Genomic DNA, 27,621 nt, shown 5'->3' with positions numbered 1-27,621 from the left:
GAAAAAAGGAAAGAAGAGGAACTGCAGCTGACATCGGCGGCTCCGTCAAAAAGGAAAATGCGAGCATACCCTTAAATAAAGGTGTCTCGCACTTGCATGGTAATATACATCTGTTGCTCATGAGGATGAAACCACACCCAGTCAAAATAATAGATCCACGGGTCGCAGCTCCGTTCAAACGCAAGAAAGCGTTACTCCACGAGTCATTCTGCGCCGTTTCAAGAATATCTTGGGACAATAGAGGCCTGCTCTGGACATTTCCTGGCTGATTGAATTGACCGAAAGCTTACTCGCGTACGTGAGAGCAAAAACTTTCAATTTTATAATTATTAAAACGTTGTAACATGCATAAGGTAACAACCGATCCGAACATAACCTTATCGCGTGTCCACTGAAGTTGATGTAAGCATGACTCCATTCTGATTGCCTCATCTATGCAGTAAGGTTAATGTGTTTAATGTGTTCTGACTTCCGTCCTCTACACTTAACATAGTAGTTCTCCTCTGCACTCAACCCAGTAGTTCGTCGCGGTCTTTCTTTTTCTTTTCATAGCGCAGCTGATTCTTCACTATGTCGCCATAGCATATTCCCTTCTTATATATCTGATATTCACTATATATATGAACACATAATATATTCACTGATGTTGTATTTAGTAAAATTAATCATTGTGTCACGACTTTTTGTTTACGACACCTCGTCGGTCGGCATACGCCGCTTGTTTCTCAAGCAGCAGTAGCGCGTCCAAGCATATACGTAGCGCAGTTAAGGCCTCAGTCTAGTCGGTAAAGCACGCGTCTCCTGGTCGACAATGTCTTAATTGGTTTCAATTCACGTAATGCTATAGAGGCACATAAAATCTTCAGACTGTGCTTTGCCGAAGATGAGTGATGACGAACGATGTATGGCGAGACTTGGCGAAATCACCCGAAAGCAGTAACTTCCTACGAGACCAAGGAGACTACGCACGCAAGAGTTCGACAGAGATCATTCCTCTACACCGTCATAACACGCACTGGTCTGCCTTGTAAGCGCGCGGGCGGCAGCTTGAAAGCAACATGGAAGTGCATGTAGGAGCAAGTTTGTTGCCTGCATCTTGCAGCATTCCAAGCATCACGTCTTCCGACCCTTTAGTATAGTTAGAAGAGTCTGCGTCTTCTTGATTTCGTTCCATTCAGGGGCCTTACGCGCCACAATCACAATCTGATTATGAAGCATGCCGTAGTGGGGGCGACTCCGGGTGAATTTTGATTCCCTGGGCATCTTTAACGGGCACCTAAATCTAAATACACGGGCATTTTTGCATTCCACCTCCATCGGAATGCGACTGCCGGCGTGGGTATCGAACCCACGACCTCCAGCTCAGCAGCACTGCGCTATAATCACTGAGCTACCACGATGAGCCCCTTGATACAGGGAAAGAGAGATTGAGCAGCAAGAGAAAATCCTGCCGACTGTTACAGTAATTCTCGAGACTGATAGCCTGAAGATGACAAAGATTAACGTTAAACGAGAAATGACTTGTATTCGCTACCGGCACAAAGGAAGGGCGCATAAAGTCTGAGTAGCGGGAAGCGGAAAGTAAAGGCACGCGAAGCGCGCAAGGGAAAAACAGGCGGCGCACAACACTACGAAAACCTGTCCAGCTGGCCCGTAGACCATGGGAGTCGAAAAGATGTACTAGCATAAAAAAGGACAAGGAGAGGAGTATAGGAAGAGCAGAAAAGTTTTGACAGTTGAGATGGCAACACTTGTCTGTAAAACGCGACAAGCTCACTTAGTATTCGGAATGTAGGAAAACCGGAAATTTATCGCGCTATGCATTTAGGCTAGCGCAAGAAATGTAGCCGGAAGGCAAGTCCGAACGGCTCGAAGAGGCCGACGGAGCAAGACAGGACTTTATTACTTGAGTGCTCTGAGCGACCATGGCACTCTGCAGAGTTGGAAGAAAGGCGAAGCCAATGACAGCAGCGTAGCGACAACGCACCAGACGGACAGAGAGAAAATTCATCCCAAGCATTTACGTCAGAATTTATTCAGTATTGATCTTCTTCGTTTCAATGCACAAATAAAAGTGCTCCGCACCACGATCTACGAGATTGACAACCGTTCCCTGACGGAAGCTAGAATTCTTGGACCCTGGTTCTATCCGACGTCGGCCCGAACGGCTTTAAATTAAAACGCTAGAGTGTTTTCTCAAAAGGAACGTGATTGGTTGAAAAACTATAGCGTTTGCTGACTGACTCAGTCCCCCCCCCCCCCTTCTTTTTGTACCTTCTCTTGTTTTCTCATTTTTTTCTGCCCACCTCCTGTGCAGAGCAGTCAACCGGACACTTAATATGGTTAGCCTCCCAGCCTTTCACCTCTTGTTTCCTCTTTCTCTCTCTCTCTCTCTCTCTCTCTCTCTCTCTCTCTCTCTGTTATTCAGTTTTGCAAAGAAAGCACCTAAGCTGCAATAATTTTGTAATATTTTATTGTGTTTGGCCATGTGACGGAACTAAAAAAGAGAGAAGAGAGAAAATACTTTATTGGTAGCAAAGGTGTCGATTGAAGAATGTCGGAGCCTTTTTTCCAGAGCCTCGCTCGCAGCGTTCCCAACAAAGTGCGCGACAGTTTTCAGGAGATTTGATGATGGATATGATGTAGTAACGAAACTTTGTCTCAGATATAACTATGAACTGTGAAAATTATTTCTAAAGCCTTCTATCGTTCACAGCACGCCGACACATTAGACCCGAATATTTCTGTCGGAGTTATTGGTCGGAACTCGGAAAAAACCTAAATCTGCAAGCCTTGCTCTGATGCGAGTGTTCCTTCCAACAAAATACTAAGATCGTGCTAACTTCGAATGTTGCGCTAAGTGACCCAATGAACCCTTTCTATAGAAGTCTTCCGAGTTAACTCTGACACTTTCGCTCTTCACACAATCTAACACTCAGTTTGTCACTGATTTATCCACGCACGTTCCATTACGGGCACCTTATACGGCCGTTTGGGTAAATATGTGCTGCGTATCCGGCGTCTGTAATGGCGTCTTTTCTCTGTACGTTCGACGGGGCGCGAACCTGATAGAGGCCGAACGATTCAGCGAAGACGAGCGCCGACAAGATGCACTTGACCAGCGTCGTCTTGAGACGATCGTCGATATGGAGCTTCGGAGATTACCCCTCCTTCTCAGGTGACCGAGCGAGTGGCGGCTGAGTAAACAAGACCCAGAAACACATACTTCTTCGTGTCGAGTAGAGTCGGACTTGCAGAGTTCACTCTGCAATCCTTTGTTGTGACGGGTTTCGTCTGTGTTATACCAATTACGCTGACAATCCGCAACCCCGAGCGCATACAAGAAGGTAGAAACGGTAAGTGCCCGCTCAAGTTATCTCTGCATCGACATCAGAGAGCTTCGACTAATGCCGCTATATGTTCGATGATCGAGGAAATGTGTATCTGCTTCCCGTGGTCTCAAAGCCAAAAATAGCGATGAGCACTCAGCTATTGTTCTGAACAAAGAAAAGCCTGTGTCCTTCTCCCCCCCTCCCCCCTCTCCGCCTTTTTACTTGCATCCGCCACAACCCGATATTAGACGCATACTGAGCATGCCCCGTAACAACCATTTTTCCTTAAATCAAGAAGGGGCTGAAATGTGAAGCTACACAATGTTACAAACAGGGATAAGGTGCCTCAGAAAGACTGGCCAACATTTCGATAGGAGGACCTATCTCAGTCAAAGGCAGCGTTGTCATCCTCGGCTTGTTAGTTGTAACATGCAAGTAGAGTGACTTCACGTGCGGCCATTGTCGGTGGTAGCTGGCTGTAAAGGGAGAGGTTGAAAAGAAAATGAGCGTTGTCGCTTGACGTCTCTAGACGCGGTTTCTAGGACGAGTGCACAAGAGCGGGATAGCAGGAAGGCGGCATCAAAGAAAAAAAAACATGAAGGAAAACATTGGATTTTTTGCATTGAGGGTATTGGGGGAGCGAGAGGTTAGGAAGTTTTCAGAAAACTGAACACAAGCCGTAGGTGTCGCAGGTGGTGCGCGTTTGTGGTTTTAGAAGAGCCACTCGGCCGGTCAGCACGCGAGTAACAAAAAGACATGAGTTGAAAAAATTACTTCAGCAGCGCAAGAGCAGTGCGTCGGGTAATTTCTAAGGTGTTAAGATGGCGACACGGATTCTGGGGGCAATGGATGAGGTAGTTGGAAGGCAGTCGCTTGGTCTTAAGAACGCCATTATCTTCAGCATTTCGGCGTGGGCGTGGTCACAGCGGTATATATATATATATATAGAAGTGGCGTGGCCCTGTGTGGTGGAGGCGTCGGAAAAGGCATTCTGGTGTCTGCTGCTTTGGAATGTGTTAGTGGGGGCCTCTACATAAAAGAAAGAAGGAGCGAAAGAATAGGGGAAAACGGAAGAGCAAGTAGAAGGGTGACAGCAGAAAAAGCGGGAGGGGGCAGGTGTATATGGGAAAAGGTTCGTACGGTTCGTACGTAAAAGCGTGGAAGAGAATATAAATTGAGTGGTAGGGTAGCAAAAGGGAAGAGCTGGAAAAGGAAGCACAGTTGAGCTGAAGAATCGAGGTGAGCTGGTGGCATAATGTGTTTTGTCCATTTGTTAATGTTCTGATACTTACAGGTTTACATTCTAAGCTACCACGTGCCAAATTGATTCCCGTCGGGTGAAAGCACTTAAATTTTTATATCAGGTATGATTCCGTATATTCCCTCTCGCGAGGTGAACGGAAATTTGTTTGTGCTATACAGAGCCTTGCTTTATCAAATATGTGGCCATTTTCATTGAAGTGGCTGGTTACTACTATAGGTAAATTGTGTTTTGTATCTGCGCGATGGCCGTTGAGCCTCGTATGAATTTGTTGTCCAGTCTCACCTATGCGCTGTTTGTTACAAGTGGAACATTCTAGACAGTATACTACACTGATTGATGTGCAGATGAAACACGGAGTTAGCTTGTGAATGTAATCCAACGCTGTACTTTTTTTATGTTTGCACGTAGGGCATCTGGGGCGGCCACAAGGACTGGATGTTAGCTTTGTTTTTCTCCATAGGTTCACATGTACAAGAATGTCCTTGAAGTTAGTGTCGCGTCTGCAGGGCTACTCTGGGCGGGTCGGGAAAGATCTTCAGTTTCTGGTTGGTGATGACAATTGGGTAGTATTTACTGAGAATGCTCACGTTTGAGAGTGCATTTGAAAATTTAATAGTAGGAAGAGGCGTTGTTGTTCTTGTGATCTTAGGGCAAGGTTTGAGGACCTCGGCTCGCTCAGGTTTGGTTGCATCGGTGTACGCTTTTGTTCGGGTTTCTATTCGGGTGATTGCTCGAGTGATTCCTGTTTAATAGGATTTCCTTCAGGTTACGAGTCTATCTATGTAGTCTTGGTGTTCAATTTAGCTCTTCTCGTAGCTTCAGAAGATTCGTTCGTTCCTGTCAACTGGCTATAAAGAATCGATCTTTTCTTTTCGTTATCAGTGAGACAGTCATTTTCAAACCTCTTCTTTTTTGGGCTCGTGCACAAAGCTGGGAACATAAGTTTTCTCAGTGTGTTTTGGACACATCTGGAGAAAAACGTCGCACTACGACGCATTCAGAATCAAAGGTATCACTAGTTGCACTAGTGGTCACTTGGGAAGAAAAAGGAAATAAAACGGAATATAAAATCAGGAGCTAGAACCATGCACAAACAAACTAAAGAGAAAAATTGTAATGAATGGAATTCGTCGAATGTCATGTACGCTCATCATATCTTTACTTGGACGCTATATATCAAAGTTTAGAAATTGAGGTCTGGCACCGCACGCCACATGGTGTCTCTTCTTTATGTGCACTTTAATTCTCCCTATTCTTCCGTGCATACTTCGACTGACTCGCTTGTAGAATGCGGTGACACGGAAAAGCACAACTGCGAACCTTGCCCCGCATACGAGGGTTGTTGTAGGACTTCAACATTTTTTAATAGGCTTATGTTGACAATGAACAGAAATCCAACAGCGCGTTTTGCAGAAGTGGCGCGCTCTCATACGAGGAGTGTTTTGAACAGGCCACTCGAAAATGTTGGCCGGTAGCCATATCACGATGTCGCCTTTGGTCACAGCCCGGAAAGATAACGAAAGGCTTACACTTGTGTTCCGCAGACTCTGCCGTAGCTGGCAACGTGCTAGCAGCATGACGTTCTCAGGATATGCGTACATTTTCAGTTCTCACGTAATAAGATATCTTACTAAGAACGATTGCCAGATGTGCATTCAGTGTGAACTGATTAATCCCCTCCCTGCACCCGCCCAAAAAGAAAAGTAAAAAAGAAAGAAAGAAGCAAATGCGCTGTATTTTCACTCCAACCCACAACGAGCCCTCATTGGCTCGATCAAAGCAAATAAGCACATTTCAAGCTATCAATACACCATGTTCGAAACAACAACGTAAGACGTATTTTATCTCCTTCCACAAATAGGAGTCGAACAAACCACTTCTGCATGCCGGCCTTTTACTTTACATAATTAACCAGAATCATTCAGTGGGCTACTACAGCAGATAATCACCTAAACCGGAGACGTGGATTCCGATATACTACCGCAATGAACGCTTTGTAACCTTTGCGCGCGACCCCTCCATTATACCACCAGTGGCGTTTCGCCTATGACGTTTCGCAAGCGTTCCTCGAGCTACTTCAACGCGTGCAATGACCGACGCCAGTAAGTTTAAAATATGTAGGAAACTTGCGGGCGTAAGGTTTGCTTCGAAACGGCGTAATAAGCGCTGTTATCCATATTGCAATGTCCAGCCACGAAAGGATTGCTTATGCCATCGTTTTTTTTTTTTTTTCAACGCGTTTAATCTGTACAGCTGCGTAACGATTTGTGCGGAGTTTGTAACGGAAAAATCGGCAATGCTACTGAAGCACGACCACTAAGCTTTCTCGATTATTCTAGCTGACGTCATTGTGTGCGCTACGCGCAACGTAGTCCAACAACCGACGCCAAGGTTTTCAGGGAGACATTATTCGGCTTCGTAAACAAACTGCGCACGAGAATGGTACATAAAAAGACGCAGCTAATGGCCAAGTTTCTGAAAGTATTTCATTACGAGTGGTGGCAATCGGCAGATCGAAATAACCCACTTAAGGAACAACGGGGCGTTAGAGATGCGGTGCTCGAGGGCTTCGTGTCAGCCCTCCGCTCCTCGACGGTAGGCTTCGTCGTCGTCATGGTTCATTGAGCTCACCACAGCCACGCGACCATCGCTGGTGCACACGTGAGTGGCAGCCTATCTCCTGGACGTGTCGGCCCTGCAGAAGTAATTCCTTAGGAAACGGAAGAAAACCGGGCCCTTATTGGTTAACGCACAACAACATAACGCTGAGAGCTTCTCCTCGTGCCGTGACCGACATACGCGCTCGCAGAGATAGGACGCAGCATATAAAGCAAGGACACCACCGTATATAGGCCGGAGAATGATACAAATCCCACCGGGGTCAGAGGGAGAGGTGACAGGGCTTCGAAGTGGGCTGCACGGAACCTTGCCGGTTTTCACGGTGCACACGTGTAGCTACGTGCTGCAATCGACACATTACTTGTAGGCAGTACATCAGTTCTTAGTCAAACTGCAAGTGGCGTCTATGATAACAGTGACCTGTCAAGTAATATCCGCCCTCCTAAAGATATGTGCAAGGCTCTCTGCAGAGAAAAAAGCGGAATATGCCTAAGTATAGTATATGTGCTCGCTGCAGGCATCCGAAGCTTCTCTACAGTGTTTCCGACTCCGACTGTAAAATACTCGGGAAAAAGTCACACATTTTCAAATTACGACATGACTTATTCATTTCTTAAACTACCATGTGTCAAGCTGATTGATTGATTGATTGATTGATTGATTGATTGATTGATTGATTGATTGATTGATTGATTGATTGATTGATTGATTGATTGATTGATTGATTGATTGGGTTTCATTTACCAAAGCGCTACACACAGATTTCTAAGGGGGTTACAGGGGTGTTTTGGAGATTAATTATGATCACTTCGTATTAATTTAACCCGCATTAAAATGTCAGTACGAACGCTTTCTAGTCGGTCCCTGTGGACTTGAAGCGGTCCCTGGATGGAATTGAAACACTGGAAAGAATTAAAATTTTGAGTTCCATGCAGAGATAAGATAAGCAACACCACCTCCTGTGGGGTCACAAGTGTGCGCTTGGCAGCAAACGTAACGACAACAAAACAGTGCAAGACACAAAGAGGGCACTTGTTTATCCTTTTTTATGCAACAATGCCCGCGAGCCGAAATATACACAAGGAATAGTTCCCTCGATGGAGACACACTGAGAAATCAAGATAGTTCGACTCACCACTCATTGATATCGAACGAATAATGTCCGGCCATACCATCTATGTGGTTAGCGGATGCGTTCCCCCGAATGAAAGCAAGTCCGAGCAATCGTGTTCGCCCATACGGTTGCCGCACTCTGAAGGCGAATGGGAAGCCTTTCACGGGAAAGTCCCGCGAAGAGCCTCAAAGAGCCAGCAGTCTATCCACGCACGCCGACGTCCTGCGGCGGATCGAGCGTGTCCGGAAGAGTATACACCGTTTTTTCGTAGGCGCCGCCATATTGTGAACGCAGTGGCAACGCCTATTAGCAGCGCCATACTGGCTTGGGTGAAAGCGGTGTTTTGCATGTCAGGTATACGCTCGGCGGTAGGTTGTGGCGTTTGTTTTCGCGCTCGCGCGGTCTGTTTAGTATGACGTGCGTCTTCTACGTGGTAAACGGTTCTGTGAGACGTGCTGAAGTGGTTTAAGGCGTCATGGCCGGAGTTCTTGCTGGCGTTGAGGCGGATGGAACACGCAGCGCGATGTGGGCGCGCATATTTGCGCCTACAATCACCCTCGGAGATCAATTGTATATTTCCGAATGTTCCATTCACTAATGTGACCTTATTGCAGTATTACCCTCTATTTCTAAGCTGCGTTTTAGGAGCCATGAAACATACGCGACGATCGTAACGGCGTTCTGCAACGATAGGAGCTGTGATGTGAAACATTGACAAGCGTTCAAACTGTTCGCGGCACGTTACATTGCGTGACTACTTGGTTCGATGGATGAGGTTTCCGCCCCTGAATAAAATAGTTTTGGCTAGTAATAGCAGCATACCTTACAGTCTGAATTAAGCTTGTCCAGCAAAGGGACTGTTTACGAACTGCTCGAGCGTCCTAAGCAGTGGCAGGCGCTGGATTACAGATATCTTTGTTCTATATACCGCATGGTGCAAGCATACGGCATCAGCGGTTATATATCTATAAGCGTTGTGCGGCGTGACTATGCGAGGTCGTATGGCGGCGTTAGCCCGTTTTCTCTTGCTTTTTCGAGAAAGAGCATTATAACCGAATTTTTTTCGGTTGTGTTCGTTCCGTTCTCTACGACGCACTCACCGTATTACGGAAGTTTTGTCCTCGAAAATAGCCATCGTATTCTTTTTATGCAATCCCTCTCATATATTATGGCTGTATACAGGCCAAAAAGGCAATGCCGAAGCGCACAGCTTACATATGTATCGTGCTGGTTCACTAACCGCAGTCATCGCTGTGTTGAGCAGCGCCATCGACCTCATATGCAGGAAGGTTAGCGTAGACATATGGTAATTTCAAGCCTACTAGACTTGAAATGCGCGAGAACGATGCCGATGCATCGCAAATATTTGATAGCGCCTGCCGCTCAAATGTTTTGTGGTTGCCTTAGGTTGGCCGTGCACGAGCATGCACTCTTATGCTTAATGTTTTATTCCCTACGCCAAGCTATCAGACAGTCAGCTGATTTATCATTTAATGATGGTAATACCGAGACACCGGTTTTCTTTGTTGTATTAAAACCAATATAAGCAAAATAGTTCACAACACATAGACACACCGCGACTGATAATGTGCGTACACCGCGGCTGATAAAGCGCGTCACACTTTTGCGCCCCCAAGACATATTTCCGCCTACTTTAGTTAGCGATGCACCGAAAGGCATCCCCGATGACCTTATATGAACGGACATTGCGTAAATTTCACAAAGTACGATCTAAAACATCTCGAAATCGTTCCGCAGCACGCGACATCAATACTTTCAAGCAGCGCCGCGCCAGCTTGGGCTGGTTAGTAAGCCTGCGTGGTGAACTCAGCGGTGAACTCGAATCGAATGGTCGCGTGCAGCGATGGGCTAGGAGAGCGTTGGTGGTCTGTAGCCCCAACTTTACAACACCTCCGCACACTGTACGAAATATTTTGAGGGACAGTGCGGAAGCATCTCCGAAAACGTTTAATATATGCGAAAAAAATATCAGCATTAAATAAAACATTAGCCAAATGGCGAAATTTCCAGAAGAAAATGTACAGACGTCTAACGGAAAGTATTTTCGTTGACAAAGACAAGACCCCTCCTCGAAATGTTATCTCCATGCAAAAGGCTCATTGCTTAGGCTTCCCTTTTCAGCCCACTGTTGGTCCATCGAGTTTGCTGTCTGTATTGCAGAAAACGTTCACTAAATTAATCGATTAACTGGATAATACGTAGCTCTGTATCAGTTGACGAATTATTCGTAATTAAATTTTTCAAAAAATAAACAGAAGAATAATGGGGCAACTTCCCAGCTCTATATATACAGTTACAACCCTAAAACACCCTCTCCGCGCTCCGATTGTGATATATTCTACTGTTTCCTGCGGCTTTGTTTCTTGTTTTTTTTTTTAACAAAAAACACGTCCGTCAAGTTCCCTCTGCTATATGCATCCGCTACACAAAGCTTTGCGTCATTTTGTTCCAGGTGCCACTTACTAAAGCCAAACTCCATGCTAATGAATGCAGCGCCATGTGGTGACTTAATGTACCTGTTGCTACGAAAAGCTTCGAGCAATGGACAAAATACAGCGAAAGCAAAACAACACCTCTTGCTTGACTACCTATGCACGTAATATTGCATTGACTAGCTCTGAAGAAGCATTTCATGACTTAGGAATAGCCATTCGTACTGTATCAAGCAAATGTAATGGCATCACTTCATCAATATCTTGCGCTAACCGTAGAGCTTTTGTTAATGCTCATAAGGAGTGTCGACCGGACATTTCGACCTTGCATTTCTGGACCTAGAAACCCTATAAAAATACTGTCGAGTCTCAAAGCGCCGCCCTATATACTTACTACAGTAGCTTTTTCGCGAACCAGATTGGTTTCGTTTTCCAAAAGCTGTATATGTCAGGGCATCATGCCGCAGAAGGTGGTCACGTGGGAGCAGGACATCCCGACGTTCTGGCCCTAGCTCAGGCTCGCTAGGTGGTTAATGCGCCCCATCGGGCCCATTGAGCGGCCCGATGGGGCATCATAACAGACTACCGAGCGAGTCGGAGCGAGTGCCAGAACGCCGCGATGTCCTGCTCCCACGTGACCACCTTCCCCCGACATGACGTCACAACAGATACATCTCCCGTGAAAGGAAGCCGGAACTTGCACGCAAAAAAATAAAAAAATATTTAGGCCTCCCTGAGGCATGCCAGCATTTTGTCTAAGTTTTCGAAATCCAAGACAGACATTCCATGCAAGAAAAAAAATTCAAAAGTTGACCGCGTAATGTCAGGGCTCATTTAATGCTGTCGCGCGGCGCGCATTGTGAGCGCGTTCGTACAAGCTGAATGGCCGCAGGCTTACTAACGAAAAGCGCATGCGAAAACCTGACTGACTGAGCGCGGGGGCGCTTTCTCGCAGATGCTGTGGCTGGTGACGGTGGCGGCGCTTCTCGCGACCGGGCGGGCTACGAACTCCTCCACCGGTGAGCACACAGTGGTGAACTCGAATGGTCGCGTGCCGCGATGGGCCAGGAGAGCGTCGGTGGTCTGTAGCCCCAACTTTACGAACTAGGTCCGCCGCTTGACACCCCAGGCAGCACAGCGTCGGCACGCTTAGTGTCGACCCATCAAACTTCTCCTTATTCATTACTGAACGGCCAGCCGACGTGTATACCCCTCCGAGCAAGAGTGTTCGGGTTGCGCGAAACTGAAAGTTCAAATACTTTGCGCAACGAGCATGTGTTTCTCTTTTGTGTGTCCCGTCAAAATGTTGCGTAATCCAATTTCTAGTATGCAAATACCCACACGTTCAGTCTTCAACCTTATCAAACACTTTGCAGCCTGGGAGTGCAGCCCACGACAAGAGCCAAATGCCTAAGCATTAGCCAAGAAAAGATAGTTCGTAGAACCCAAACTTAAGCAGAATTATGTCCCCTTCGTTTGTAGGCTTCCCCTCCCCACCCCCCCTCCGCTCCAATTCTTATGCCGTAAACAATACATTTATTTAGTTAGTTATCTTCTTTTGCGACTCGATTTTATTATTTATGATGTTTTTGCTGTTTCCGCATTCCAAGAAATCTGGGTGGACGTATGTGCGCACAGATCTGAAAACCAGACAAGACGAAAAGTTCACAAGAGTCATAATTTGGCCAAGTTGGTTGAACATCGACATTCTGAAACAAAGGCACAGACAATACGACTATGAAGGGTACTGACTATCTAGAAAAGTTCGTAGTAAGATGAAGACTTCAAGTGGTCGATAAAGCAATATGTGAAACTAGGAACTTCTTTGAGAAAAGATTTCAAGTCTATTCGTTCTAGTAAAATGCAATATAGTAGAACTGACTGTTGCTGTACATAATAGGGATACTCTCCGATTTGAGACCTTGTGGGTCCGAAAACCGCGTTGCAACAACTCTACCGTGGTCTACCGTCCATCAAGTTCCTATGCAAATCACTAGCCCTCGTGAAATATCTCGGCAACAAAGACTTAATAGTAAAGTTTCAATGGATTCCCTTGCACATTGACATTGCTGGCAACGAAAAAGATGATTCTCTTGAATACGCAGCGCTCCATCATCTACTCAAAGTCAAGGGCCCCATAGTAATAAAAAAATCTGACATTCGAAATCACTTTGGGTATCTTTGGTTTCAACAGCGCAAACCTGGCTATTTAAGACAGGGCGTATCTATTCTCCGAACCGTACGACATGCGACGAGACAGGAGACATTGAGCATTTCGTGCGGTCGTGCCCGAACTTCCAAGATGAAAAGGACGCTCTCCCGAAACATCTGCAGCAAAAGGACCTTCCGTATTCCGTATACGTACGTGCCTGTAACACCTTGCCTTCCCCGAATGACCAGTTATAGCCTGCAATGAAACTTCAAGTCTCCTTATCACATTCTTAATTAGAGAGACTGGTCAGATGGCCATGTGGTAGAAAACCACAATGATCCCATAAAAGACGCTCAGGTGGAGAAATTACCGATCTTGATCGCCAAGCTAAACCCACCTCGTGCTACAACTCGCCCTCATTACCACCACCACCAAATAATAAAATACAAACCCTATAGGCACTGCTTTGCCATGAAGAATACGCTTGACCTACGTCTACAGATTTTATCAACGTGCATTGATGAGAGTTGAGAGAGTTAGACGTGCATGGCAACCAGAACTGAAAGAATTCATAAAAATTAAGCATTTAAAAATGTTTAGCGTATGCCCAATAGCCTTAAGGTTGCAAACCTCAACGACACTAGGTTTAAAGGGTCAGCCATATGGAGCCATTCTTACGCGCCAGCAGCTCTGGGAAGTCAACCTTTGAAAGTTGGCGCCACTCATATGTCCGACAGTCCGACAGTACTACATATTGTTAGGGAAACAAAGTATGTGGTTATATCGAGAAAAATAAAAACAAAAAGCGCAAACACGGCAAACTTCACATAAGGAAACCATGCTCAAAGCGCATTCGCTTTGAACATCTATCTGACGATGGCGCTCTTTGACAACTGCATTCAATAAAGCTGCCAATCAAAAAGTACCGACTGACGGCTTGCGGGAGTTTAAAAGTGTGCACGCACAGATATCGCAGCAATGCCTGGGAAAGCTTCGGTGCTGATGTTAATGTGACTATTTCCGCAGCTCGTACGCATCTGATGGTATGGAAGAACTTTCATTAGTGTTCAGGAACCTCTACTCCTCCACTCGACATAGTTTAGCTGGGAACTTCGGAATATTTCATTAAATCTGACTTCATAAAAGTATGCCTTCACCTTTCCTTTTCTGTGTTGTATCCTTGAAGTGCAGTTATATTTAGGAAATGAATCGATCGATCCATGTGTGTACGTGTACCGTGTGTCCTAGTTAAAGGGAACCAACAATTTTTAAAAAACCCAAGATCTCCAGAGAAATCGTACCGACTGCCTAGCAGCGGCAGTTGTGTTTACTTACAGCCAGTATTTTTTTATCACGAAGGATTAATTATTTTTTGCTTTTAATTAGTGAATTTTTATATTATTGCTTGAATCGCAAACATGTCAATTACAAAGTTGCAGGGCACCTTAAATAACCTCCGAATCAGGCATTTATTTCGTGCTCAGCTTTGCCTCGTTGTTTTTCCCGAGAAAAAATAAACGCCTGCGAAATACGCGAAACAAGAAATAGATGCGCGCTCGAGCGCCGCTACTCAAGCGCCTCCAAACAACCTTTCAAAGATATACGGCTGCATTCGCTTATCGCCTCATCGTACAAGGCTTCGTCATGTAGGGTGGCTCGAGAGGTTTCGCGACCTACCTAGCGTGGTGCGATAAGCGTCAGAATCTCTGGACGCAATAATGTTGTGCTCGATCATGAGGCACTCGGGATAGCTTTAACCTTCGCGTATCATGAAACAAAGCTACAAAAGAAATTCAAGCAATGCTAAAAAAAGACAGCGCACGAAAGAGCGCGTAAAAATAAATAATGCAGCTCTCGGAAGAACAGGGAAGAGCTACTCAGAAGTTTATTGCAATAAAAAACAAACTAAAAGCACGTAAGGCCTCTCAGCCAGCCACAAAGAAACATCCAAAGGTGCAACATTTAGCCATTTACTCTTTCTCTCTCTTCAACTCCGGAAAAGAGGCAAAACGAAGCAGTTTTCTTCCCTATTTCTATCTTTGTTGCAAGCTTTTTTTATGTAAGGATACGATGACGGCATGAAGGTGCGTTAAACAGTCACGTTCTTCACCACTTCTGAGCTGTGATTTTCCACTGCCACCTATAGCACGTGCTCAAACAGGTCACCCGTCTGAAGTAGTAGAGTACTTGCTTCTTTCCAACACTTGTGCTGTTGCAGCTTTGATCAACGAAGTTGGAATCTCGTGTCAGGCTCTGCTTATTCTTGCCTTAGGGCCTCCGGTGTGGTAGTTTCGCTGCTATACACGCAATCTTTCACGTAGCCCCACAAGCAGAAGTACAGCTGTGTCAAGTCCGCCGATCTTGCAGGCCATGGTACAGGTCCGTGCCGGCCAAACCACTGTCCAGGAAAAAGCTTGTCGAGCCACGCTCGAGACTGACTACTGTGCGCAGGAGCACCATCGTGTTGAAACCAGATGTTCCGAAGATGCGCAATTGGAACGTTGCAACAGACGTCGTTCAAGGGGCCCTCGAGGATGTTGTTGACGTAGCGTTGCGTCGTTAGTGTGTTGTCGAAAAAGGTGTGTATGATGATGTTGTCATAAAAAATAACGCTCCACACATTAAACGACCACTGGTATTGGTGTCGTGCTTGTGTCAGCAAGTGGGGATGCCTATCACCCAGTACTGCGCGTTGTGAAGATTAACTTGTGTGTTTCTGGAGAAATTAGCCTCATCCATCCAAAACACGCGAGAAAGTCTGGTTCTTGATCCCATTACGTGAAAATCCAATTGGCAAAGTCAAGTCTGTTTTCGAAATCTTGGTCTTCAAGTTGTTGATGAATATGTACATGGTACGGGTGCATATGACTCCACATCTGAATATTACGCATACTGCGACGTGCCTCAGGGAGGAGTACTGAGTCCCACGTTGTTCAATGTGACACGTATTGGACTAGCTGGAGTTTTACCTAAAAGGATCTACCTCTCGATATACGCAGAGGACATTTGCCTTTGGATTTCTGCGGTCACTTGCCTTCAGGTTCGCGTGCGATTGCAGCGGGCAGCAAATTTGACATCAGCATACCTTCAAACACAAAGCTTGGCTGTATCGACCAAGAAATGTGCATTGATTGCATTTACACGCAATCCTATGGCGTCATACCTAGTCTCCATTAATGGACACACTATCACCTATGAAAAGACCCATCGATTCTTGGGTGTAATAATCGATCGAAATCATTCCTGGAGCCCTCGTTGCACGTACCTGAAGAAAAAACTTGTCGATTGCCCAGGTACTCAGATTCATGCGCGTGAAAACATGGTACACTTCTGTACGCTCCATGCTTCAGTTGTACAGAGTTCTATTCCTAGAATATCTACGCTACAGTCTTCCAGTGTTGTCCAGTACGTGCAAGTCAAATGTTCGCTCATTGGAGAGCTTACAGGGCCAAGCATTGCGCACGTGTTTAGGACTTTGTCGCTACGCGTCAACAGCTGCAGCAGTTATGCTCGTCAAAGATCTCCCCATGCAAACGTACGTTGCTGTAGATTGTGTCAAGACGCATATGCGTCATCCTTCCCGCGTCCCTGATCATCACTTAGCGTCCTTGCCATCGCAGAGACCTCGTGCAACGTTTTCTGAAGTTATCATCCTCCATACAGGTTGCCTTGCATTAGGATACATACCAGCATCAAGGCTTTCATTGCCCTTTTGGGTGCCTCCAATAGCCTTAGGTGCGCCTAATTAGTGCGGGTGCAGAGAAGAAGGCCAATCACCCTGAAATAGCTCTGAAACAGATAAAGCTGCTGTTAATCAATGAGGTATACGGGGACCGAACACACATCTATACCGATGGTTCCGTCTCATCCACCAGCTTTTCAGGTATCGTTGTCATTCCGGCTACGAAAACCACAACAAAATTCCAAACTGCTACACAATACAACATCAACGGCGGAAGAGTTTGCTGCCCTGCGTGCTGCTGTGAAATGCCTTCTGCAAGGGACACCTCAGAAATGGGCCATCTTTTGCGACTCTAAGGCAGCACTTCAGAGTCCGCATTTTGCCCTATATCAAAAAACTCATGAGCAGCTGATATATGAAATGAGAGAAGGCCACCATCAGGCTATTTATTGCTAAAGGACATGAAATTATATTCCAGTGGCTACCTGGACACACCGGCATTGCTGGTAATGACTTCGCCGACGAAGCCGCTCGGTCTGCCCATATGGAAGCCCGACCAGTTCCAATCCCCTTATCCAGAAGCGACGTCGCAGAAAGCTTCATATCGTGGCTAAAGCTATGACACAAAAACACTGGTCTTCTCCCAACCTCCCAAAGTGTCATCTTCATAGACTTGATCCATCCTTAAAGCTACAAGTGTCATCAAATGTTTTCCGCTCTGAGGCGACAGTGTGGTGTCGCCTCTGGCTCGGGGTGGCATTTACGAAGGCCCACTCGTTCCGCATTGGAATGGGGGATACGCCCATGTGCAACTCTTTCTTCAGCACCCCTGAAACAGCGCCACTGCGAAAAGTTAAAAGCGAACGACAGTTCTGATATGACCGAGTGCTCAAACAACTTGCATAGCGCATTCTGACCGCAATTTAAAGGCTACTAAAACAAGCCCAAGAACACCGATGAGTTCAATGCGACAATGAAATGTTAAGAGGTAACAGTTTCCGCAAAGGATTAGGAACATAATAAAAAAGGAAGCGATGCAAGTGCCAAAAGATTTAAAAATTTTTGCTTAGTGGCCACAAATGTACTTTAGCGCAACATTTCACATTAAAGTTCGTTTCTAGTTCAAACATGTGCCGACGATGACGTAAGTGCCGTTACATATTTTAGTATGAGTTCGATGAGACACAGTCAAATACAACGCTTTCGCGCTGAAGTGTAGGAACACAAGGTTAAGTGGGGACTCTGATGGGAGGTAAGTAAACGGTTCTTTTCTGCAACACAGCGGTTGTTCATGAACTAGCATACGTCTAGAGGGTTAGGCGCAAATTCTAAGTTCCCACATCATGCTTGAAGTACGTGATTTGCCAATTGCGGATAACAGTTAAACCAAGACTTAATCTAAAGCCGAAGCTCTAACTGCCATATCTTTTGAAAATTCATGTCAAGCAACGCAGCACTGAAGCTGCACTGTGCGCTGATCATCTTTTCAAAACTGTGTTCACAAGCATACGCATTTCCGTATCCTCTTTGCCGCTGTCACACATCGTAGATATCGCTACGATGTTCAATGTGTGAGCATTAGGAGTGTCAAAGGAAAAAGGTGTATGTGTGTGAAATGTGGAAAGCCTGTCACATGGTACAGGTAGAGAGAGTGTGGCAGAGCTTAGAAGAGCGTATATATATATATATATATATATATATATATATGCTGACTACGGTCTGCTCCAGACCAGCGTAAGTTGCACTTCGCTCCTCGAAGAGCCAGAACGTGTGTCGAGTGAGCTCCTGCACAACACTTTGCAATGTGGCGAACGTGGTTTAAATCACGGACCCCGGACTTCAAAGAGATGGGACGTAGTTCTCACGCATTTCTCTCTCATTTACCGCGAAATCTCCACTGAACATTCTTTTTAGTCATAATCAGAATCGGTTTTTATTGAGATGATTAGAAAGATTACAATATATTAATATACAGAAAGAGTTCCCGAAGTCAGACTAGTTAGTTAGTTAGTTAGTTAGTTAGTTAGTTAGTTAGTTAGTTAGTTAGTTAGTTAGTTAGTTAGTTAGTTAGTTAGTTAGTTAGTTAGTTAGTTAGTTAGTTAGTTAGTTAGTTAGTTAGTTAGTTAAATTGTTAGAGAAAGAACTGGAAGGACTGCATTGAAGTGTTCTAACAGCTTTTTGAGTGTTAGTTGCGTACTTATTTATAATATAACAATGCACAAAACAGGTTAATAGCAGATATTTTATGACACTTTCAAGAACACTGCGTCAACCTTCAGGACAGTGGCGTGCGAATTAGCTAAATTATAAATTAAATGCCGTTATGCACACAGTTAAAAAAAGCGATCACGTTCCGCAACATCATGCTCAATCCTTGAATGTCGCCACTAGCGTCGCGTCTAGGGATGGAAACACCGCAACCATAATTACCGCTCGCCGAGCAGCAGCTGTAACGTCTGAGTGCACGTAAGCCAACCTGCACTGCCTCCGCATTCACTGTGCGTCTTCTCCTCGCATCACTTAACATTCATCTCACTAGTAGCGTGCAGTGGCCGCCTTTGTGCAAGTGCACCGCGTTTCCCTGTGCGCAAACAGCAGGAGCAGCAGCACCGAGGGAGCCAGACTGCCGCAGCCCGGACGGCAAGGACGGCTTCTGCATATTGGCGTCGCAGTGCAGGCAACTGGCGCTACTTTCGTCCAGCGAGCAGCGGCGGTACGTGTGCGGCTATCGAGGACCGCTGGCCAAGCTGTGCTGCGTCCCCGAACCAGCGTCAGGAGGAGAGGGCGGCAACTCGACCGGCGTCGCGTCCCGCGGCGCTGGTTCGGACGGTGCGGCCATCGCCCCCGCCCCACCACCCGAGCCCCTCCCCGAGGGCTACCCGAACGCGCTGCCATCCGGTGAGCATCATGTTACAAATACGCGCAAGTGATATAGAGGGAGGGAGGGAGGGAGGGAGGGAGAGAGGGAGAGAGGGAGATGCTTAGAAAGGCAGGGAGGTTAACCAGAGGTAGATCCGGTTGGCTACCCTGCACGGGGAGAAGGGTTAAGGAGGTTAAAAAGAGAAAGAGAGTGGAAGGGGAAGGAGACGCGCACGAACAAACCGCGTACACTATAGAGCGGTAGGGGGCGGCGTTCTTAAAGTTTATCGTGAAGCCCCGCAGACCGCAGGCACCTTAGTAACGCGAGTAAGGCCTTCAGCGCGGATGTTCTTTGGGAGCACTGACCTAAAGCTTTTAGTTCTGATAGTGGACGATTGTCCAACAGGTCCAGTACTCAGCACATCACTTGACTCTGGGCACTATATCGCGTGCAGACGCAGATAATATGCGCGAGCGTCTCATCGCTGTTGCATGTGTCGCACGTGGGGCTGTTGGCCATTCCTATAAGGAAAGCATATGAGTTTGTAAAAGCAACGCATTTACAAATACGTGCAAATTGTTTACCATATGTAGTAAATGATGATACCACCAGCAGGACTTTTCTTTCCTTCGTTTGTTTCCTGGAAGTAGTCTGTGAGACGGCATCGCTAAAGGGTACGAGACGCCTCACCGAACACTGCAACCATGTAAGAGGTTTTCATAAACATCAGTTTTCCGTGACGTAGTTCTATAGACGGAGGCGCGAGCAGGCATAAATTTTTGCATCTGCAGCCTACATTTAGAAGTGCGGAAATTGAAAAGATTTGTCAAAATAAAATCCGTCTCCATTGCACCCTGTGAAAGTGGATGCATACAGCGAAGCTGGTGCGGACGTTAGACGGCGTTACACGCGCACCACCACCACCACCACCACAGGCGACTTACGTGACGCGATCATGCACGTCTGCGGAAGTGCAGCACACGTCCTCATTCCTCTAGGCCGTCCGCCAAGCGCCTTATTGAACTAAATAACGTTTAAAGTAAATCGCGTCCCAAAATGCGCAAAGTACGAGTTACATGCAAACTGCAGACATGATAGCTTCGGATTGTAATATGAAAATACTAAAAAAAAAACGTTGTTCTGTCACGCGAAACTGAAAGACAAAGCCCTTTTCCAGCTGCCGTTTGAAGTCCTCTCATTCATCCTCATTCTTGGAGGCCCTTCCGCCTGGCGCAAGTGCGTTTTTGAACTATTTGAATTTCTCAAAATGAAATGTGTCAGTAAAATTCGTAAAGTACGACTTACACACAACATACAGACATGTTAGCATCGGATTGTAATCCGTACATAGGAAAAAAAATCATTCTGTTACGCGGTAACTTAAATACAAACCCCCTTTCCCAGCTGCCGCTTTTTGGGTGAGCCCGCCACGAAAAATCTCGACCAACTAGAGGCTAACAGCTTCACTGTAAAAATGCTGTGCTCCACACGGGCAAAACACAAAATCTTTGGCGACAAACCATTTGGTACTTCACTTTGATTGTAATGTACATAATTTTATTTAAATGCAAGTTAACTTGCTTATACGACTGTGCAGTTTTACTTGCAGACCTACACGAAAGGAGGTGAGCGGAATTCGAACTCCCGGGAGGCAAGCACGAGCATGATAGCTATCCTTATTCAATTTCCCAACACTCCCCCTTTAGAAGGGGGTCCAAGAGGTGCCCTAAGCAGACTATGCGGGTAAAATGTTTTTCGGGAAAAACACATATTCGTAATAGCATATTACGCTCATATTCTCGGCTTCTTCGATACTGCTATCACTGGGAATGCATTCTAGACCCTTGAGCATACGACGTAATTTGGTAGAGGCATGGTGCAGAGGCCCCTGATGGTACACGCGTAAATGAAAGAGGGCATAGTTGGGAGTACTCGCGTATATTTTTTTCTTAGACAACTCCCGTATTGCGTACGAGACAATCATAGAACATGTTTTTTTTTGCTGAATGTTTGCCTCTTGGCTGATGCCCTATAGCATATGTACAGCGATTTCGTGAAAGCGCCGTTGGATGAAGCTGCTAGTAACTAAACCAAATATCCGCACACGAACTTTAGGCGCGTAGCGTCAGTAGATGCAAGTGGTGCACATGGATTAGAAGACTACGACAATAAAGGGGCGCGGTACGCAGCAGGCGCGTCAGCACGGCACGGCCGGCGGAACACCTTTATTTCATTTTTTTTTCAATCATATTGCCACCCGATTCATGGTCTATCCCAAATAGTGGGTTTGTGCCATCAAATGAGGCTTCATCATCATCATCATCATCATCATCATTAGCTATCGGGCCACCGAACGAGTTGCCGTCATTTACTGGTGTACCGTCCTTACAAGTACCGTCACCAAGTAACGTAAACTGATTGTGACGTCGGCGTGTTTGTTTGTGGCGTTTCACCTGCAGGATGCGGGCTCTCCAGTGTGAGCGACTCCCGCGTCGTAGGAGGACGGGTGGCTGACGTCGGTGCATGGCCATGGATGGTACGGAAGCAACAAGCTGACCTACTTAGCTTATCTATCTATCTATCTATCTATCTATCTATCTATCTATCTATCTATCTATCTATCTATCTATCTATCTATCTATCTATCTATCTATCTATCTATCTATCTATCTATCTATCTATCTATCTATCTATCTATCTATATTTAATGAATATGTGCGCGTTTCGCTTGTAAGGCGCTTTTGTTGTTTAATGACTGTGCCGCATTACCAACGCGTATTTGTGTAATCGAACCTGCCCGTTTCCCCATATAACATGCACGCACATTCCAAAGACACAGTTGCATATGACGTCCACAGAAAAAAAGAAGAAAAAACACTAACTAGAAGAAGCATGTTCTTTGCACTCGTGTTAATAGAGATATTGCCTACTGTGTAACAAAAGTATTATAACAGTCGCGCACGATGATTTTCGTAGGACACACAGGGAAAAACAATGGCATATACCCCCGTGCGGGGGTATATGTACAGCTCTGGTGGTGCTTCTTTTTCAGGCGGCCATCTACCTGAAGACCGAAGCCCAAGCAAAGGTCGGCTGCGGAGGCGCGCTAGTCACAGATCGTCATGTGCTCACCGCAGCCCACTGCGTCAGCGTTGGCGCGCGTGCGAGGCAGTAAGTGCGCTTGTTTATTGTTTCCTTATAATTATTATTTTTGCGTTTAATGGGATGTTAACGGTTTATGGGCTTTGGAGGACAAAGGGCGCCGGAAATTATATTTCTGGATGTGCAACACGCCTAATTGTAAGCAATTATTCTAATCCGAGACGAATTATTGATTACAAAAGGGCTGAAACGGGAAATCGGCAGTACAGAACAAAAATGAAGGGGACGCAACAAGGTTGTATTTCGATGGCGAAGATCTGCCGTCAAGTAGCATGGAGCTGACATTTGCACCCACAAGGACCCATAGATTGTAGACCATGATTAAGTTCTGATCTGCCAAGAATATTTCAGCGTGAAGGATAGCGCGGTTTATTATATAGAAAAAATGTTGCTTTTCAGTGAGGAACAACATGCGAGTACTGGAAGTCTTCGGCGAAGAGAAAGATTGGTATTCTCGATGGAAAGTATATATTCACAGACTTCCAAAATAAAGTTAAAATGGTCTCGATGCAAGTGTGGATGTGAAATTACGGTCACCATAGCCTGTGAAGAGATAATATGCGATCACCTTTTTTCTTTTTCTTTTTTTCGTGCATGTGTTTGTACCTCACTCTGCTTGGTGAGCATATGGGCCGCTTGTTCTGCATTGCGCCGACTTTCATTGCGGCTACGTCATCTATAAGTAATACTCAGAAGCAAAGCAGAAAACGTTACCACCCGGTTGCGTCTCTCCGACGACACGGAGACCTCCGAAGTATCGCGGGAATTGTGAATTGCGAAAACGTTGAGCTGTTGGAAATGTGTCACGGACGTGATCGCGCCGGAATGTGGGGCAACGGCGCTGACGTGCGCTTCGCCTGACATCAAAAGTGTTCGTATCTTCGCCACCGCATTTGCAGGGCAGAAGAAATAGTCACGAAGTATTTATTTATTTATTTATTTATTTATTTATTTATTTATTTATTTATTTATTTATTTATTATCGGCGAGTAGTGATTCCATGTATTCCGCAGAAACACGCTTGCGATTAGCAGGTCACGTTCCGAACTGCCACGGCAACGCTTCGAATCGAATTTTTTACACACCCTCGAGAATTTAGTCCCGTCCCAGTGATCTCGTAACGTCTCGTTCCAAAAGCCACTATGACTTCATCCGCGCCTCCGCCGAGAGAATGCACCATCACGTCGGCTGCTTCAGCTGCCCGCCGATTGAAGCACGCTAGAATTGATAATTTCAAAGGGAGCAAAACAAATCGCAAAGTACTGAGAAAGGGCTGTTATAGGGGCTTGTCGGTGTGGTCACATACTAAGGCAGACAGCGGCCGTATTGTTCGTTTTCTTAATGCAATGTCTCATTTTTTGCGCTATTCGCCGTATTGAATCACAAAGGCCACCCGAAGGATCGTGTTATGCTAAGTTCAAGCTATTATCTATGCAAATGGCTACCCACCTTTGTGACGATAGGTTTTCTTGAATGTCTTTTTTTTTCTTCTTTTTTTTTCCTTGGAAGAAACAGAAGAACGCATCCCTGTAAATAAAGGAATAAAATATGGACCTAAATACGATTCCTGCAAAGCAGCATCTTTTGCAATACTAGCTGTTGTTACTTTTTCCACGGCTCTATATGATGTCAGCCGCTTGTCGTAAAGCAATCAGCAAGATCATTAATGTTTAGGAAATTAGGGTTCTCGCTATCTAAGTCAATGTCTGTATTAAAGTGTCTTCCTTATTTATTTTTCAGTACCCTCGTCCATCCATATTTATACACCTCTCTGTAATAAGCAAATAAAGTTACAGGGTATTCAATACATTCAAAACAACGAGTCTCTATTGGGGCACGCAGTACAGGACCCAAGCATAATCCTTGAAGAAGGTTGAAATTTGCATAAAAGTATCCGTGTGACCACTTACTTCGGCACTTCTACGTGGGTACTAGGAAATCGCGTTTGCAAAGCAGCTGAGGAAACAAAATAAGGTTCTGTTTGTTGCAAAATGTAAAACTTACTTGCTGATGGAGCCACTATGATAGAAAGCTGGGATAATTACAATGGAATAAATATGGACCCATAGTACAACTTAGACAATGCATTACTTCATTTCATGTGCTAAGAACAAACGCTTCCCTGTAAAAGTGAATAAGGTTATGGGGCGTCGCGTTTAGAACCAGGCATATATAAACCAAACGATAGAACTGTTTTGTAGACTACATTCGGTACGCTGGTAAATCGCATAAAGCTTACACAACTTACATGTTACATTTTATTGCATGTGCAATTGCTAGTTGGTTACGCCTGCTTTTGAAAAGTACTATTAACAGTCATTCAACTTCAAACTTAGGTGCTATAGTCGTCCGTTTATGCGTTTAATTCGTAAAACATTAGTTACAGAAGTAACAAGTTGCAAACATCATATTCCAAAAGTGACGTGGGTCACATCTGACTCCTTTTTACTATTTATATTATATCGCGCAGCCAAATGCCTCTATTGGTCTGTCCCCAATATTCAGCGCTTTCCTTCAGCAATTTGTCTAAAAAATCTGATTCTAATTCGTTCAGACATTGCTTAATGTTGTGCTCGCATGTAATTTTGTACGCGTTCTGGTAGCAGTAGCAGTTTCTCCGAAGGCTAAACTTCGCTTAACGTCTTATGATGGCAAGTGGTGCAGATCAAAATTAACGAGAATTTGTAAAGGAGAACATCATAAATAACTACGATAACCCTAACAAGTCTGAGACTTTGTGTATTCTGTCTTTCAGCCATAATGGGTGTACATACAGGATAGTTTTTTGTGATATACGCGAAAAATATCAAAGGTTGAAAACAAGATTGTCTGAATTTTTTTGACAGTTATGCAAGTACACAGTTGCGTCTGTGACGTACGTGAATGCACAAAAATAAACGATATACAAAGCGAAAATAGTACGACCTCATTTTCGTAAGTACTTGAAATATAGTGTATCAAAGAGGGCATTTTCGTTTCAGATTATCCATCACTTTCGAAGAGAAGGATTCGCCAGGAAGTGCTTAGCATATGACTGGAAATATTCAATGTTCCCGACTCCACTGAATCTATGCCGCAAAGGAACTGATCTGTCAGTCTTTTCATCTCTCCTCACACCGTATTTCTGCACGTATAACCCTCTTCAAGGCGCATAAACCACAACCGTCCCTATCGGCCCAGAAAGAAATATATCCGAAGGCAACAGAAAAATAATGTTGACGTTTCCAACTTGAAAACAGTTCAGTTAATTTCTCAATAGCAGCAAATTCGTACAAACACTTGCTTCTGGTAATTTCAGTCATTTCTTCAGCTTTAACGCTGTTTTTCAAGTTTATGCAGAGTCACCACTGCACAGATTACCTTACTGTATTCCACCGAAAGACTGATAAACACCATACAGTAATCATATGGGCTGTTCATATGGGCTTATATGTGAACAATACAAATTTTTGTGCAGTATCCCATTAAATCATGCAGGATTATTGATTCAGGTCGTATGGGGCATTCATGTTTTTTTTTTCAATAGGGGAGGCTATTAGCTATGAAATAATTTTAAATTGTTCCGTACAGAGAGAGCGAGAAATAAGGAAATTCAGGTAGTTTAACCAGATGCACGTTCGGCTTGCTACCCTTCACTGGGCGAAGCGAATATAGGGACGAAAAGAGAGAGAGAGGGGGAAAGGAAAGAGCGCTCGAGAGAGAGAGAGAGAGAGAGAGAGAGAGAGAGAGAGAGAGAGAGAGAGCACTGGTTGCGTGCATCCTTCAAAGAGCACACCAATTCTATAAACGGTTGCAGAGACTTGTCCACTTCAACCACTGTAGCAACGGCCTCGTTGCCCTCTGCGCCAGCCGCGCGCACGGCCATGGTCCGACGGTGTTGGCTTCTGAAAACGGTCTTTAGTCCATAGTGCGTAGGAACTAAAAATAACATTGATGAAGCATCACTCAATCCGGCTTTCGGATTTATGTCACCAGCTTGTGAGGTTAAATCGCGTTTTCCATCCGCCAAACGTGTAAAAAGAAAATCGGTCGCACGTTGTTCTATAGCTACATCCCGCGAGCTACAGAGTAAGCAATTTCAATATCTGCGGTACGATCTCCCCATCTATAATTGTACGTCTCTGAACCTTTTGCGCCGCGTTTCAAGAAAAGAATGAAGTGCCTGCTCGGCAATCCCGCTGGATGATTAATAATAATAATAATAATAATAATAATAATAATAATAATAATAATAATAATAATAATAATAATAATAATAATAATAATAATAATAATATAATAATAATAATAATAATAATAATAATAATAATAATAATAATAATAATAATAATGATAATCTTTAGCTTTGCATCAAATACAAATAGTGAATATGACAGGACAGTTCCAAGTCAAAGAGGCTTGTTAGGCTGTAGGCACCGGAAGGTAGTCAAAAACGTTAATAATACAATTATACGCAACCTAAAGATGGTGTGTTGCGATAAAATTTCAAAGCAAGCTAACATAAAAAGTGCAAAATTATGAAAGCAATGAAGCCCTGAATTACGACGAAGAAATGAAATAATAGGTCTAAATGTCACAGCCAATCTTCAGGTACTTTCTTGTAGATATGGTTTCGGTGAGTGTTTAGATCTAAGTGATGAAACGGTGCTTGGCAGAGAATTAACAATTTGGGGAATATAACATCTTATCGGCAAATGACCAACGTGTGTAAAATATGAAAACCATCTTGAAATAGTGCACAACGGGACAACAGAAAGGAATACAAACACAGGCGCAAACTAACAACTGAATACACATCTTGCTGACCTTGCAGCAGCTGTCCCACTTGTGAACCACGTTTCCGTAGCGTGAAAATCCTAGGCAAGAGCAATAAAAAAAAGCCACTTGTGAAATGTTAGAGGCATTTTTTTATCAGAAAAGCAGGTCAGGATTGTGTAAGCGAAATATCGATTGCACTGTACAATGCAGAAAATAATCGTGCCT

At 44.8% G+C, this 27,621-nt stretch overlaps 1 protein-coding gene across 4 annotated transcripts in view; it reads left to right on the top strand.

Moving 5' to 3' along the window:
- The window catches only part of LOC142582662 (venom protease-like), a 51,574-nt gene that overhangs the window by 4,292 nt on the left and 19,661 nt on the right, over positions 1-27,621 (top strand). Inside the window, exons 1-5 of one of the 4 annotated variants that reach the window (XM_075692586.1) lie at positions 3,209-3,356; positions 11,738-11,801; positions 19,212-19,514; positions 21,936-22,012; positions 22,529-22,647. In XM_075692586.1, coding sequence (XP_075548701.1) covers positions 11,738-11,801; positions 19,212-19,514; positions 21,936-22,012; positions 22,529-22,647 — 563 coding nt within the window. In that variant the 5' untranslated portion in view covers positions 3,209-3,356. Of the gene's footprint in view, positions 1-3,208; positions 3,357-4,550; positions 4,572-11,737; positions 11,802-19,211; positions 19,515-21,935; positions 22,013-22,528; positions 22,648-27,621 lie in introns of those variants that run through there. The other 3 variants (XM_075692589.1, XM_075692588.1, XM_075692587.1) reach the window with 3 other exon arrangements.

This window comes from Dermacentor variabilis, chromosome 5, assembly GCF_050947875.1.
Source record: "Dermacentor variabilis isolate Ectoservices chromosome 5, ASM5094787v1, whole genome shotgun sequence".
In the NCBI taxonomy this organism is placed as follows: Eukaryota; Metazoa; Arthropoda; class Arachnida; order Ixodida; family Ixodidae; genus Dermacentor; species Dermacentor variabilis.
This window is presented reverse-complemented; position numbering and strand designations above follow the sequence as displayed.